General features: G+C 61.9%; 1 protein-coding gene across 1 annotated transcript; it reads right to left on the reverse strand.

Moving 5' to 3' along the window:
* Window positions 1-940: 940 nt before the first annotated feature.
* LOC142704055 (ras-related protein Rab-14) lies at window positions 941-11576 on the reverse strand. Its single transcript, XM_075848256.1, has 5 exons — window positions 11487-11576; window positions 2202-2260; window positions 1684-1742; window positions 1477-1530; window positions 941-1156 (listed from the first exon to the last, which is right to left on the reverse strand). The coding sequence occupies exons 3-5, from the start codon at window positions 1733-1735 to the stop codon at window positions 975-977; spliced, it is 288 nt and encodes a 95-aa protein (XP_075704371.1). The 5' UTR covers window positions 1736-1742; window positions 2202-2260; window positions 11487-11576; the 3' UTR covers window positions 941-974.
* Window positions 11577-13013: the final 1437 nt, after the last annotated feature.

A 13013-nucleotide genomic window follows, 5' to 3' on the forward strand; every position in this document is an offset into this window, starting at 1 on the left:
CTCGTCCGCTACACTCCGGTCATGTCGGCAGCCCATCCCCCGGTTACAATCAGACGCACTGCCGACGATCAAACCCTTTTTTGGGCCGTATAAAAGATCCTCCGATGAACGAGCGCTTCATTGTACTACAGCGGCCAGGGGGGGGGGCTCGACCGGCAGCGGCCAGGGGAAGTGGGGGGCTCGATCGGCAGCGGCCAGGGGAAGGCTCGATCGGCAGCGGCCAGGGGGGGGGGCTCGACCGGCAGCGGCCAGGGGAAGTGGGGGGCTCGATCGGCAGCGGCCAGGCTCGATCGGCAGCGGCCAGGGGAAGTGGGGGGCTCGATCGGCAGCGGCCAGGGGAAGTGGGGGGCTCGATCGGCAGCGGCCAGGGGAAGGCTCGATCGGCAGCGGCCAGGGGAAGTGGGGGGCTCGATCGGCAGCGGCCAGGGGAAGGGGGGGGCTCGATCGGCAGCGGCCAGGGGAAGGGGGGGGCTCGATCGGCAGCGGCCAGGGGAAGGGGGGGCTCGATCGGCAGCGGCCAGGGGAAGTGGGGGGCTCGACCGGCAGCGGCCAGGGGAAGTGGGGGGCTCGACCGGCAGCGGCCAGGGGAAGGGGGGGCTCGAGCGGCAGCGGCCAGGGAGGGGGGGGGGGGCTCGATCGGCAGCGGCCAGGGGAAGTGGGGGGCTCGACCGGCAGCGGCCAGGGGAAGTGGGGGGCTCGACCGGCAGCGGCCAGGGGAAGTGGGGGGCTCGAGCGGCAGCGGCCAGGGGAAGGGGGGGCTCGAGCGGCAGCGGCCAGGGAGGGGGGGCTCGACCGGCAGCGGCCAGGGGGGGGCAGGTATGCGTCCCTATGGGATGTTTTGTTTTTTTAAATCCCCTCTATATCAGCAAATCCACGGTAAACCTGCGCCGGGTCACACATTACGGAGTGCGGACCTCCCTGCAGGGTCTGGGTGGGATTTTTGGGGACTTTTCTGCTTCTCTCACATAGCGCACTCACCTGGTGATGTCATACACCATCAGCGCTCCGGCCGCGCCGCGGTAATAGCTGCGAGTGACGGCCCGGAACCGCTCCTGACCCGCCGTGTCCCAGATCTGCAGCTTAATCTTTTGTCCGCTAACTTCAATTATCCGAGTGCCAAATTCTACACCGATAGTGTGAGGACAGTCCGCCATGACTGGGGGAGGGGAGAGGTCCACGAGTCAGGTCATGTGATCAGGAGAAACGGTTATAATCCACTTACACACCCAGGCCCTCCCCCGACCGCCACCACCCCCACATCCCCACACCCTCCCCCGACCACTACTGCCCCCCACATCCCCGCACCCTCCCCCGACCGCTACCACCCCCACATCTCCACCCCCAACCGCTTCTGCCCCCCACATCCTCCCCCAACCGCTACTGCCCCCACATCTCCTGATCTCGCACATTGGTTATAAGAGCAGGTAAACACTATTAATAACCCGGGGGGGGGGGGGGGGGGCAGGGGGGACTTACATTTCTTCTCCGTGAACTGGTGCAGCAGACAGGATTTCCCGACTCCCATGTCACCTGCAACACAAAAGAGCCGTCATTGGTGGAGATCGTGGCCACCAGGTGATCGTCTCGCTCTGCAAAATGGCCGACGATGATCAATGTAAGGGGGGGGGGGCTTCATACTTCTGGAGTGAGAGATTTCCAGGATCGGGCGGCGCCCCCACTTACCGATGATGATGTATTTGAAGATATAGGAGTAGTTGTACGGTGCGGTGGCCATGATGGCGCTGGAAGGAAAAAAAGAAGAAACATAAGTCTGAAGACGAGGAGACGTCCACGGAAGACCCTGCCCCCGAAACACCGACCTCACACAGGGGGGTCTCACGTGACACGAGTATCACACGCCACAATGGAGGAGCCCCCAGTAATCACCGCGACGGGGGGGGGGGGGGGGCAGGTTACGTCTCCGCCCGTCTCACATTGTATTTTCCGTTCCCCCTCGCTACCGCCGCACTTACACATGTTCTTCCTGTCGTGATCGCATGAGAAGAGGTCACATGACAGGAAGTCCACGCCGATACAACCGTGGCAACCCCAGAGCGAGCGCAACATCCCCATGACGGCAGTAGTGAGAGACGTAAACGTCACCCCCCCATGATTGTCCGAGACCCCGGAATAACAGGCGGCGATCCCGGACAGGGGGGGGGGGGGGGGGGGCGGAGTGACACGATTCAGGGCGCATTTACCTGATAGGTGGCGGCCGGAAGCAGAAGAGACGACCAAACTTCAACTGATGTCAGAGCCCCTGCCGGAGAGAAGACAAAACATCAGTGCAGGAGGGGGCGGGGGGCTCAGGACCCCCCAGGGGCAGATACCAGCCTGAAGAGTCACAATCAGACAATTCTGCTGCTCCGCGTTTATTAACGGTTCTGGACACTTTTTGCGGCTTGTGCTGTAATGGGCGTGGCCTATAATGGAAGGTGTGGCCTAAATTGCATCAACACTTAGGCTGCCTACAGAGCCCCAGCCGCGGGTGACCCGCCCCCTACCTACAGGGCCCCAGCCGCGGGTGACCCGCCCCCTACCTACAGGGCCCCAGCCGCGGGTGACCCGCCCCCTACCTACAGGGCCCCAGCCGCGGGTGACCCGCCCCCTACCTACAGGGCCCCAGCCGCGGGTGACCCGCCCCCTACCTACAGGGCCCCAGCCGCGGGTGACCCGCCCCCTACCTACAGGGCCCCAGCCGCGGGTGACCCGCCCCCTACCTACAGGACCCCAGCCGCGGGTGACCCGCCCCCTACCTACAGGACCCCAGCCGCGGGTGACCCGCCCCCTACCTACAGGACCCCAGCCGCGGGTGACCCGCCCCCTACCTACAGGACCCCAGCCGCGGGTGACCCGCCCCCTACCTACAGGACCCCAGCCGCGGGTGACCCGCCCCCTACCTACAGGACCCCAGCCGCGGGTGACCCGCCCCCTACCTACAGGGCCCCAGCCGCGGGTGACCCGCCCCCTACCTACAGGGCCCCAGCCGCGGGTGACCCGCCCCCTACCTACAGGGCCCCAGCCGCGGGTGACCCGCCCCCTACCTACAGGACCCCAGCCGCGGGTGACCCGCCCCCTACCTACAGGACCCCAGCCGCGGGTGACCCGCCCCCTACCTACAGGACCCCAGCCGCGGGTGACCCGCCCCCTACCTACAGGGCCCCAGCCGCGGGTGACCCGCCCCCTACCTACAGGGCCCCAGCCGCGGGTGACCCGCCCCCTACCTACAGGACCCCAGCCGCGGGTGACCCGCCCCCTACCTACAGGGCCCCAGCCGCGGGTGGGTCCAGTCTTCCATATAATGAAAAGCGTAACAACTTTCTAATAGACAATGTGTTTCATGTCCTCACCATTTCAAGATCTCTACTTGCTGTCAGTGAATGAGAACACTTATTTACTTTCAGAGGCAACAAAATCTGTACGCAGCTAGTCGTGCTCTCAGCGCAGAAATGGATATAACGGTCGTCAGTCTAGACAACGCTCTGAGATAAACAGCAGCTGCACAAGTCTCTCTGGTAGTTTGTTACAGTGTATCAGTCTGGAAACTATTGTACACAGGATTTGGTGTGTATGGGATTTGGAGCCGGACTATAAATTAGAACATTCTCATTCACCGACAGCAAAGAAGATCTTGAAAACGGTGAAGAATTGGAAGTCAATTAGAAAGTTGCAGGAGACCGGGATATCTGCTCCCTGCAGCCTGTATTCTGCGCATAACAGAGACATGACCCTTACGGACAATACTCCCAAAGCACCCGCGCCGGTCGTATGAACAATGTATGGACGCCATGCGCCGGCGACCTGGAGAATCTCACACTCCGCACAGATGTCAACAAGAACCAAAAGGTGGGGGAGGGGGACGTACAGCTGCAGAGAATCCTATATACAGTGGACAGGAAGTCAGCTGTGTGCAGGGTAATGTCTTCCCCACAATCACAGCTCATCCAGTCGTTCTAATGTAGCAGACAAGGGGAGAATACGCAGCACGCCATGGAGAACGCAGCAAAGCCTCGCACGACGTCCACGACACGACAGTATGAAGCTGCCAAGTGCACGCAGGTCAAATATACGACACGGGGGGGGGGGATTGTACAGCACAACATATTATATATATTTTGGAAAGTTTGTATGAAGCCCGATTTTTCATTGGTTTAAAATCAGTCCATGTGACCGCTGCAGCCTGTGATTGGCCTGTGATTGGCTGCAGTGGTCACATGGGATGAAACGTCATCCCGGACTGGAGGCGGAAGGAGCAGGGAGTTCTGGGTAAATAGTAACTATTAACTCCAGCGGTAGTCGTTGTCCCGGGTGCTGAGTTACTGACGATCAGTTAACTCTTTCAGCACCCTGGACAGTGACTATCCCCTGACGTCGCCTAGCAACGCTCCCGTAATTACAGGAGCCCCATAGACTCCATCACCGCTTTCACAGATCGGTGTGTCCGTGATTGGAACCGCGTGCTTCCCATTCACACTATGTACACGATATTGTGAGCGCCGCGCATGCGATTCCCTGTCCAGGGTGCTGAAAGAGTTACTGCCGATCAGTGCAGCCCCTTAACTCTGTCAGCCCGCCGGGAGAAGGTGCCCGCGGCCAATAGAAGTCTCTGGGCCTGTAATTACGGGCGTTTTTACGTTCATGTGCATGAGGCCTAAATCTGTCATGAATATATCGCTTCATTGCTGTCCTGTTCTGCTTCCAATATCATTATTTACACTCTCTAGAAATTACATTCATACTGAGAGGTATTTACATAGTGACCTTTACTCCATCCATACCGCAAGTCAACCTCCCACATTATATACATATATACACACACATACATATAGACACACACATACATATACACACACACATACATATACACACACACACACACACACATATAGACACACACATACATATACACACACATACATATACACACACATACATATACACACACATACATATACACACACATACATATAGACACACACATACACACACACATACACAAACATACATATACACACACACACACATAGACACACACATACATATACACACATACATATACACACACACACACATATAGACACACACATACATATACACACAAACATACACACACACACACACACACACACATATACACACACACACATACATATAGACACAAACATACATATACACACACACATACACACATACACAAACATACATATATACACACACACACACACACACACACATACATATAGACACACACACACACACACACACATACATATAGACACACACATACATATAGACACAAACATACATATAGACACAAACATACATATAGACACAAACATACATACACACACACACACACATATACACACACACACACACATACATATACACACACACACACATACATACACACACACACACACACACATACACACACACACACACACATATACACACACATACACATATACACACACATATACACACACACACATACATACACACACACACATATACACACACATATACACAAAGCCTTGCAAAACTATTCACCTCTTGTTGCATTTCAGCCCGGAATGGAAATTAATTCGAAACGTGATTTTATGTAATGACCGGACAACATTACAGAGGAAGGGAAAAAACAAAACCCGTCAGCGCATCCGTAATCACCCCCCAAACAAGCGCTGCTCAAACCAATGAGCTCACAAGTCACATCAGACGAACGCGGACGTCCTGCGTGTCACATGACATCAGTATAAATACAGCGGTCCTGAAAGAGTCTGAGACCAAAAACCGCGAAGACCAACAAACAGGTCAGAGACAAAGTGGTGGAGAACAGAGTTCTAGAGAAATGTCCCACCGAGCGGCAAGAAATCCATTATAACAGGAATATGACAAGAGAAGACGCCCAACAGAGCTGCCAGAGCGGGCGAGGAGGGCGATAAACCTACCAGACCGGGCGAGGAGGGCGATAACAAACCTACCGGACCGGGCGATAACAAACCCACCGGACCGGGCGAGGAGGCCGACAGCAAACCCACCGGACCGGGCGAGGAGGACGACAGCAAACCCACCGGACCGGGCGAGGAGGACGACAGCAAACCCACCGGACCGGGCGAGGAGGACGACAGCAAACCCACCGGACCGGGCGAGGAGGACGACAGCAAACCCACCGGACCGGGCGATAACAAACCCACCGGACCGGGCGATAACAAACCCACCGGACCGGGCGATAACAAACCCACCGGACCGGGCGATAACAAACCCACCGGACCGGGCGATAACAAACCCACCGGACCGGGCGATAACAAACCCACCGGACCGGGCGATAACAAACCCACCGGACCGGGCGATAACAAACCCACCGGACCGGGCGATAACAAACCCACCGGACCGGGCGATAACAAACCCACCGGACCGGGCGATAACAAACCCACCGGACCGGGCGATAACAAACCCACCGGACCGGGCGATAACAAACCCACCGGACCGGGCGATAACAAACCCACCGGACCGGGCGATAACAAACCCACCGGACCGGGCGATAACAAACCCACCGGACCGGGCGATAACAAACCCACCGGACCGGGCGATAACAAACCCACCGGACCGGGCGATAACAAACCCAACGGACCGGGCGATAACAAACCCACCGGACCGGGCGATAACAAACCCACCGGACCGGGCGATAACAAACCCACCGGACCGGGCGATAACAAACCCACCGGACCGGGCGATAACAAACCCACCGGACCGGGCGATAACAAACCCACCGGACCGGGCGATAACAAACCCACCGGACCGGGCGATAACAAACCCACCAGACCGGGCGATAACAAACCCACCGGACCGGGCGAGGAGGACGACAACAAACCTACCGGACCGGGCGAGGACGACAACAAACCTACCAGACCGGGCGAGGAGGGCGATAACAAACCTACCAGACCGGGCGAGGAGGACGACAACAAACCTACCAGACCGGGCGAGGAGGGCGATAACAAACCTACCAGACCGGGCGAGGAGGACGACAACAAACCTACCAGACCGGGCGAGGAGGACGATAACAAACCTACCAGACCGGGCGAGGAGGACGATAACAAACCTACCAGACCGGGCGAGGAGGACGACAACAAACCAACCGGACCGGGCGAGGACGACAACAAACCTACCGGACCGGGCGAGGAGGGCGATAAACCTACCAGACCGGGCGAGGAGGACGATAAATCTACCAGACCGGGCGAGGAGGACGATAAACCTACAAGACCGGGCGAGGAGGGCGATAACAAACCTACCATACCGGGCGAGGAGGACGATAACAAACCTACCAGACCGGGCGAGGAGGGCGATAACAAACCTACCAGACCGGGCGAGGAGGACGACAACAAACCTACCAGACCGGGCCATTCACTATTATAATGCACCAGAACAAGAAAAACACTGTGCGGAGGGGGGGTGAATACTTTCACAAGGCCGTGTATATAGCAGGGAGTGACGGGTGTTCTATGACGGTGACGTGGGTGTTTTCCGTCCCGGCCGGTGACATCACTTATTCATATTATGAAGCCTCCGAGCTCAGCTGTGACAGTGTGAACAACCCTTCCCCCGCTGTCTCTTGAGTAAGGTGTGCAGGGGCCACACTCAGTCCTCCCCCTATCCTGGCTGTAGGGCACACGCAGGGTTAATGAGCAGCACGCAGCGGGGCGTGGAGATGACGGTGGTGACATCCCTGCCACCTACACAGGAGACATGACTGCTAGACCCCACATCGATCCTGCAGCCCCCGGACACGATACAGGGGGCTCTGATAGGTGTGGGGGTGTTAGAGATGTCACCCCATTACATGAGTGAAGGCAGGAGGATGGACACTGGGGTGTATACTGTCCAGACCAGCGGGGTGTCCTGGAGAAGGTACAGTGTGTATACAATGGGGTGCGGCGGAGGCGGGGGTGCGGGGGGCACAGGGGCGGAGGCACAGGGGCGGAGGCGGGGGTGCGGAGGGCACAGGGGCGGGGGCACAGGGGCGGAGGCACAGGGGCGGAGGCACAGGGGCGGAGGCACAGGGGCGGAGGGCACAGGGGCGGAGGGCACAGGGGCGGAGGCACAGGGGCGGAGGGCACAGGGGCGGAGGCGCGGAGGGCACAGGGGCGGAGGCGCGGAGGGCACAGGGGCGGAGGCGCGGAGGGCACAGGGGCGGAGGCGCGGAGGGCACAGGGGCGGAGGCGCGGAGGGCACAGGGGCGGGGGCGCGGAGGGCACAGGGGCGGAGGCGCGGAGGGCACAGGGGCGGAGGCGCGGAGGGCACAGGGGCGGGGGCGCGGAGGGCACAGGGGCGGGGGCGCGGAGGGCACAGGGGCGGGGGCGCGGAGGGCACAGGGGCGGGGGCGCGGAGGGCACAGGGGCGGGGGCGCGGAGGGCACAGGGGCGGGGGCGCGGAGGGCACAGGGGCGGGGGCGCGGAGGGCACAGGGGCGGGGGCGCGGAGGGCACAGGGGCGGGGGCGCGGAGGGCACAGGGGCGGGGGCGCGGAGGGCACAGGGGCGGGGGCGCGGAGGGCACAGGGGCGGGGGCGCGGAGGGCACAGGGGCGGGGGCACAGGGGCGGGGGCACAGGGGCGGAGGCGGGGGCACAGGGGCGGAGGCGGGGGCACAGGGGCGGAGGCGGGGGCACAGGGGCGGAGGCGGGGGCACAGGGGCGGGGGCACAGGGGCGGAGGCGGGGGCACAGGGGCGGAGGCGGGGGCACAGGGGCGGAGGCGGGGGCACAGGGGCGGAGGCGGGGGCACAGGGGCGGAGGCGGGGGCACAGGGGCGGGGGCACAGGGGCGGAGGCGGGGGCACAGGGGCGGGGGCACAGGGGCGGAGGCGGGGGCACAGGGGCGGGGGCACAGGGGCGGAGGCGGGGGCACAGGGGCGGGGGCACAGGGGCGGAGGCGGGGGCACAGGGGCGGGGGCACAGGGGCGGAGGCGGGGGCACAGGGGCGGAGGCGGGGGCACAGGGGCGGAGGCGGGGGCACAGGGGCGGAGGCGGGGGCACAGGGGCGGAGGCGGGGGCACAGGGGCGGAGGCGGGGGCACAGGGGCGGAGGCGGGGGCACAGGGGCGGAGGCGGGGGCACAGGGGCGGAGGCGGGGGCACAGGGGCGGAGGCGGGGGCACAGGGGCGGAGGCGGGGGCACAGGGGCGGAGGCGGGGGCACAGGGGCGGAGGCGGGGGCACAGGGGCGGAGGCGGGGGCACAGGGGCACAGGGGCGGAGGCGGGGGCACAGGGGCGGAGGCGGGGGCACAGGGGCGGAGGCGGGGGCACAGGGGCGGAGGCGGGGACACAGGGGCGGAGGCGGGGGCACAGGGGCGGAGGCGGGGGCACAGGGGCGGAGGCGGGGGCACAGGGGCGGAGGCGGGGGCACAGGGGCGGAGGCGGGGGCACAGGGGCGGAGGCGGGGGCACAGGGGCGGAGGCGGGGGCACAGGGGCGGAGGCGGGGGCACAGGGGCGGAGGCGGGGGCACAGGGGCGGAGGCGGGGGCACAGGGGCGGGGGCACAGGGGCGGAGGCGGGGGCACAGGCGGAGGCGGGGGCACAGGCGGAGGCGGGGGCACAGGGGGGCGGGGGCACAGGGGGGGGCGGGGGCACAGGGGCGGGGGCACAGGGGCGGAGGCGGGGGCACAGGGGCGGAGGCGGGGGCACAGGGGCGGAGGCGGGGGCACAGGGGCGGGGCACAGGGGCGGAGGCGGGGGCACAGGGGCGGGGGCACAGGGGCGGAGGCGGGGGCACAGGGGCGGAGGCGGGGGCACAGGGGCGGGGGCACAGGGGCGGGGGCACAGGGACGGGGGCACAGGGACGGAGGCGGGGGCACAGGGGCGGAGGCACAGGGGCGGGGGCACAGGGGCGGGGGCACAGGGGCGGGGGCACAGGGGCGGAGGCGGGGGCACAGGGGCGGGGGCACAGGGGCGGGGGCACAGGGGCGGGGGCACAGGGGCGGGGGCACAGGTGCGGAGGCGGAGGCACAGGTGCGGAGGCGGGGGCACAGGTGCTGTTTTCTTTAACTTCACTTCTTCAATGGCTTAAAGGGCAACTAAAGGCACAAGCAACGTCTGTTGTCATAGTGACCAGTCAGAAGTGTTCATTGGTGGGGTCCGAGCACTAATAAGTCAGAGTGAAGATGAGGTCTGCTACATCTGTATATTGGGGTGCACTGGGATATTTGGGGTACGAGCTCTGGTTATAAATTTGGGTAATACCCATACAGAAAGGTAAGGGGTGTATATTGGGGTGTAGTGATATGCTGTGTGTGTAGCAGGGTGGCATCTATGAGGGTGTATATCGGGGCGCAGGCTCTGGCAGGGGTGTATATCGGGGTGCAGGCTCTGGCAGGGGTGTATATCGGGGTGCAGGCTCTGGCAGGGGTGTATATTGGGGTGCAGGCTCTGGCAGGGGGTATATCGGGGCGCAGGCTCGGGCAGGGGGGTATATCGGGGCGCAGGCTCGGGCAGGGGTGTATATTGGGGTGCAGGCTCTGGCAGGGGTGTATATCGGGCCGCAGGCTCTGGCAGGGGGATATATTGGGGTGCAGGCTGTCATGGGCATATATCGGGGTGCAGGCTCTGGCAGGGGTGTATATTGGGGTGCAGGCTCTGGCAGGGGGATATATCGGGGTGCAGGCTCTGGCAGGGGGGTATATTGGGGTGCAGGCTCTGGCAGGGGGATATATCGGGGCGCAGGCTCTGGCAGGGGCATATATCGGGGCACAGGCTGTGGCAGGGGGGTATATCGGGGTGCAGGCTCTGGCAGGGGGGTATATTGGGGTGCAGGCTGTCATGGGCATATATCGGGGTGCAGGCTCTGGCAGGGGTGTATATTGGGGTGCAGGCTCTGGCAGGGGGGTATATCGGGGTGCAGGCTCTGGCAGGGGGGTATATCGGGGTGCAGGCTCTGGCAGGGGGGTATATTGGGGTGCAGGCTCTGGCAGGGGGATATATCGGGGTGCAGGCTCTGGCAGGGGTGTATATCGGGGTGCAGGCTCTGGCAGGGGTGTATATCGGGGTGCAGGCTCTGGCAGGGGTGTATATCGGGGTGCAGGCTCTGGCAGGGGTGTATATTGGGGTGCAGGCTCTGGCAGGGGGGTATATTGGGGTGCAGGCTCTGGCAGGGGGATATATCGGGGTGCAGGCTCTGGCAGGGGGGTATATCGGGGTGCAGGCTCTGGCAGGGGGATATATCGGGGTGCAGGCTCTGGCAGGGGTGTATATCGGGGTGCAGGCTCTGGCAGGGGTGTATATCGGGGTGCAGGCTCTGGCAGGGGCATATATTGGGGTACAGGCTGTCATGGGCATATATCTGGGTGCTGGGTGATACACTGACTCCGGGGTGGTATATTGGGGCGCACTGTCTGACGTGGGGTGACAGCGGTGTCTCGGGTGATAGGGCGCAGGCTGTGGGGAGGGAGGGCGGCTGTCACATAGTCGGATGTGGTGTATCCGGCCGCCGCAGTCTCTCACCTGCACTGTCCAGAGATGACGCTGGGTCCGGTGGCTGGCAGGCTGGGGGGGAGGAGGAGGCCTCAGTCTGTGGCGCTGTCCTGGCAGCTCCCGGTGTTTCTCTTTTCCTCTCTCGCTCCAAGATGGCTGAGGCGCTTGCACGGGGTTTCCCGGCGCGCTCCCAACGGGTCAGGGGTAGGCGTGGCCAACATGCACGCGCCCTAACAACCGCATCAATAGGCGAGGACGAGCGCGGTCATGGGACTCATCCGGAAGATCACGTGTTCCGGGAGGGTTAACCCCCTCACTGCCGCATTGTGCAGTCAGCCGGTGACAGGTGTCAGTGTTCTACCGGGTGTGATCTGGAGCCGCTCTACAAGAGTATGGAGGTTGTCATCGACACTGCAACTTTATTTATAACGAACAGCGTATGGAAAGCAAGATGAGGTGCACATAGCAACCAATCAGATGACTGCTTTCATTCTCCTTCTAACTAGAGGAATGCTAGCTGCATTCTGATTGGTTGCTATGGACAATCCCAGAATCCATTGCATTGAGCTGTAGCTCCCATATAGATGGCATGTGTCAGGCTGAGGTAAGACGCTGCGCTGTTTAAACTGTCCCTCTGTACTGGGAGCAGCGGACACCACAATGATCTGTACTGGGAGGAGCGGACACCACAATGATCTGTACTGGGAGGAGCGGACACCACAATGATCTGTACTGGGAGGAGCGGACACCACAATGATCTGTACTGGGAGCAGCGGACACCACAATGATCTGTACTGGGAGCAGCGGACACCACAATGATCTGTACTGGGAGCAGCGGACACCACAATGATCTGTACTGGGAGGAGCGGACACCACAATGATCTGTACTGGGAGGAGCGGACACCACAATGATCTGTACTGGGAGGAGCGGACACCACAATGATCTGTACTGGGAGGAGCGGACACCACAATGATCTGTACTGGGAGGAGCGGACACCACAATGATCTGTACTGGGAGGAGCGGACACCACAATGATCTGTACTGGGAGCAGCGGACACCACAATGATCTGTACTGGGAGGAGCGGACACCACAATGATCTGTACTGGGAGGAGCGGACGCCACAATGATCTGCACTGGGAGGAGCGGACACCACAATGATCTGCACTGGGAGCAGCGGACACCACAATGATCTGTACTGGGAGGAGCGGACACCACAATGATCTGTACTGGGAGGAGCGGACACCACAATGATCTGTACTGGGAGGAGCGGACACCACAATGATCTGTACTGGGAGGAGCGGACACCACAATGATCTGTACTGGGAGGAGCGGACACCACAATGATCTGTACTGGGAGGAGCGGACACCACAATGATCTGTACTGGGAGCAGCGGACACCACAATGATCTGTACTGGGAGGAGCGGACACCACAATGATCTGTACTGGGAGCAGCGGACACCACAATGATCTGTACTGGGAGCAGCGGACACCACAATGATCTGTACTGGGAGCAGCGGACACCACAATGATCTGTACTGGGAGGAGCGGACACCA

Source organism: Rhinoderma darwinii, unplaced genomic scaffold, assembly GCF_050947455.1.
Source record: "Rhinoderma darwinii isolate aRhiDar2 unplaced genomic scaffold, aRhiDar2.hap1 Scaffold_2993, whole genome shotgun sequence".
NCBI lineage: Eukaryota > Metazoa > Chordata > Amphibia > Anura > Rhinodermatidae > Rhinoderma > Rhinoderma darwinii.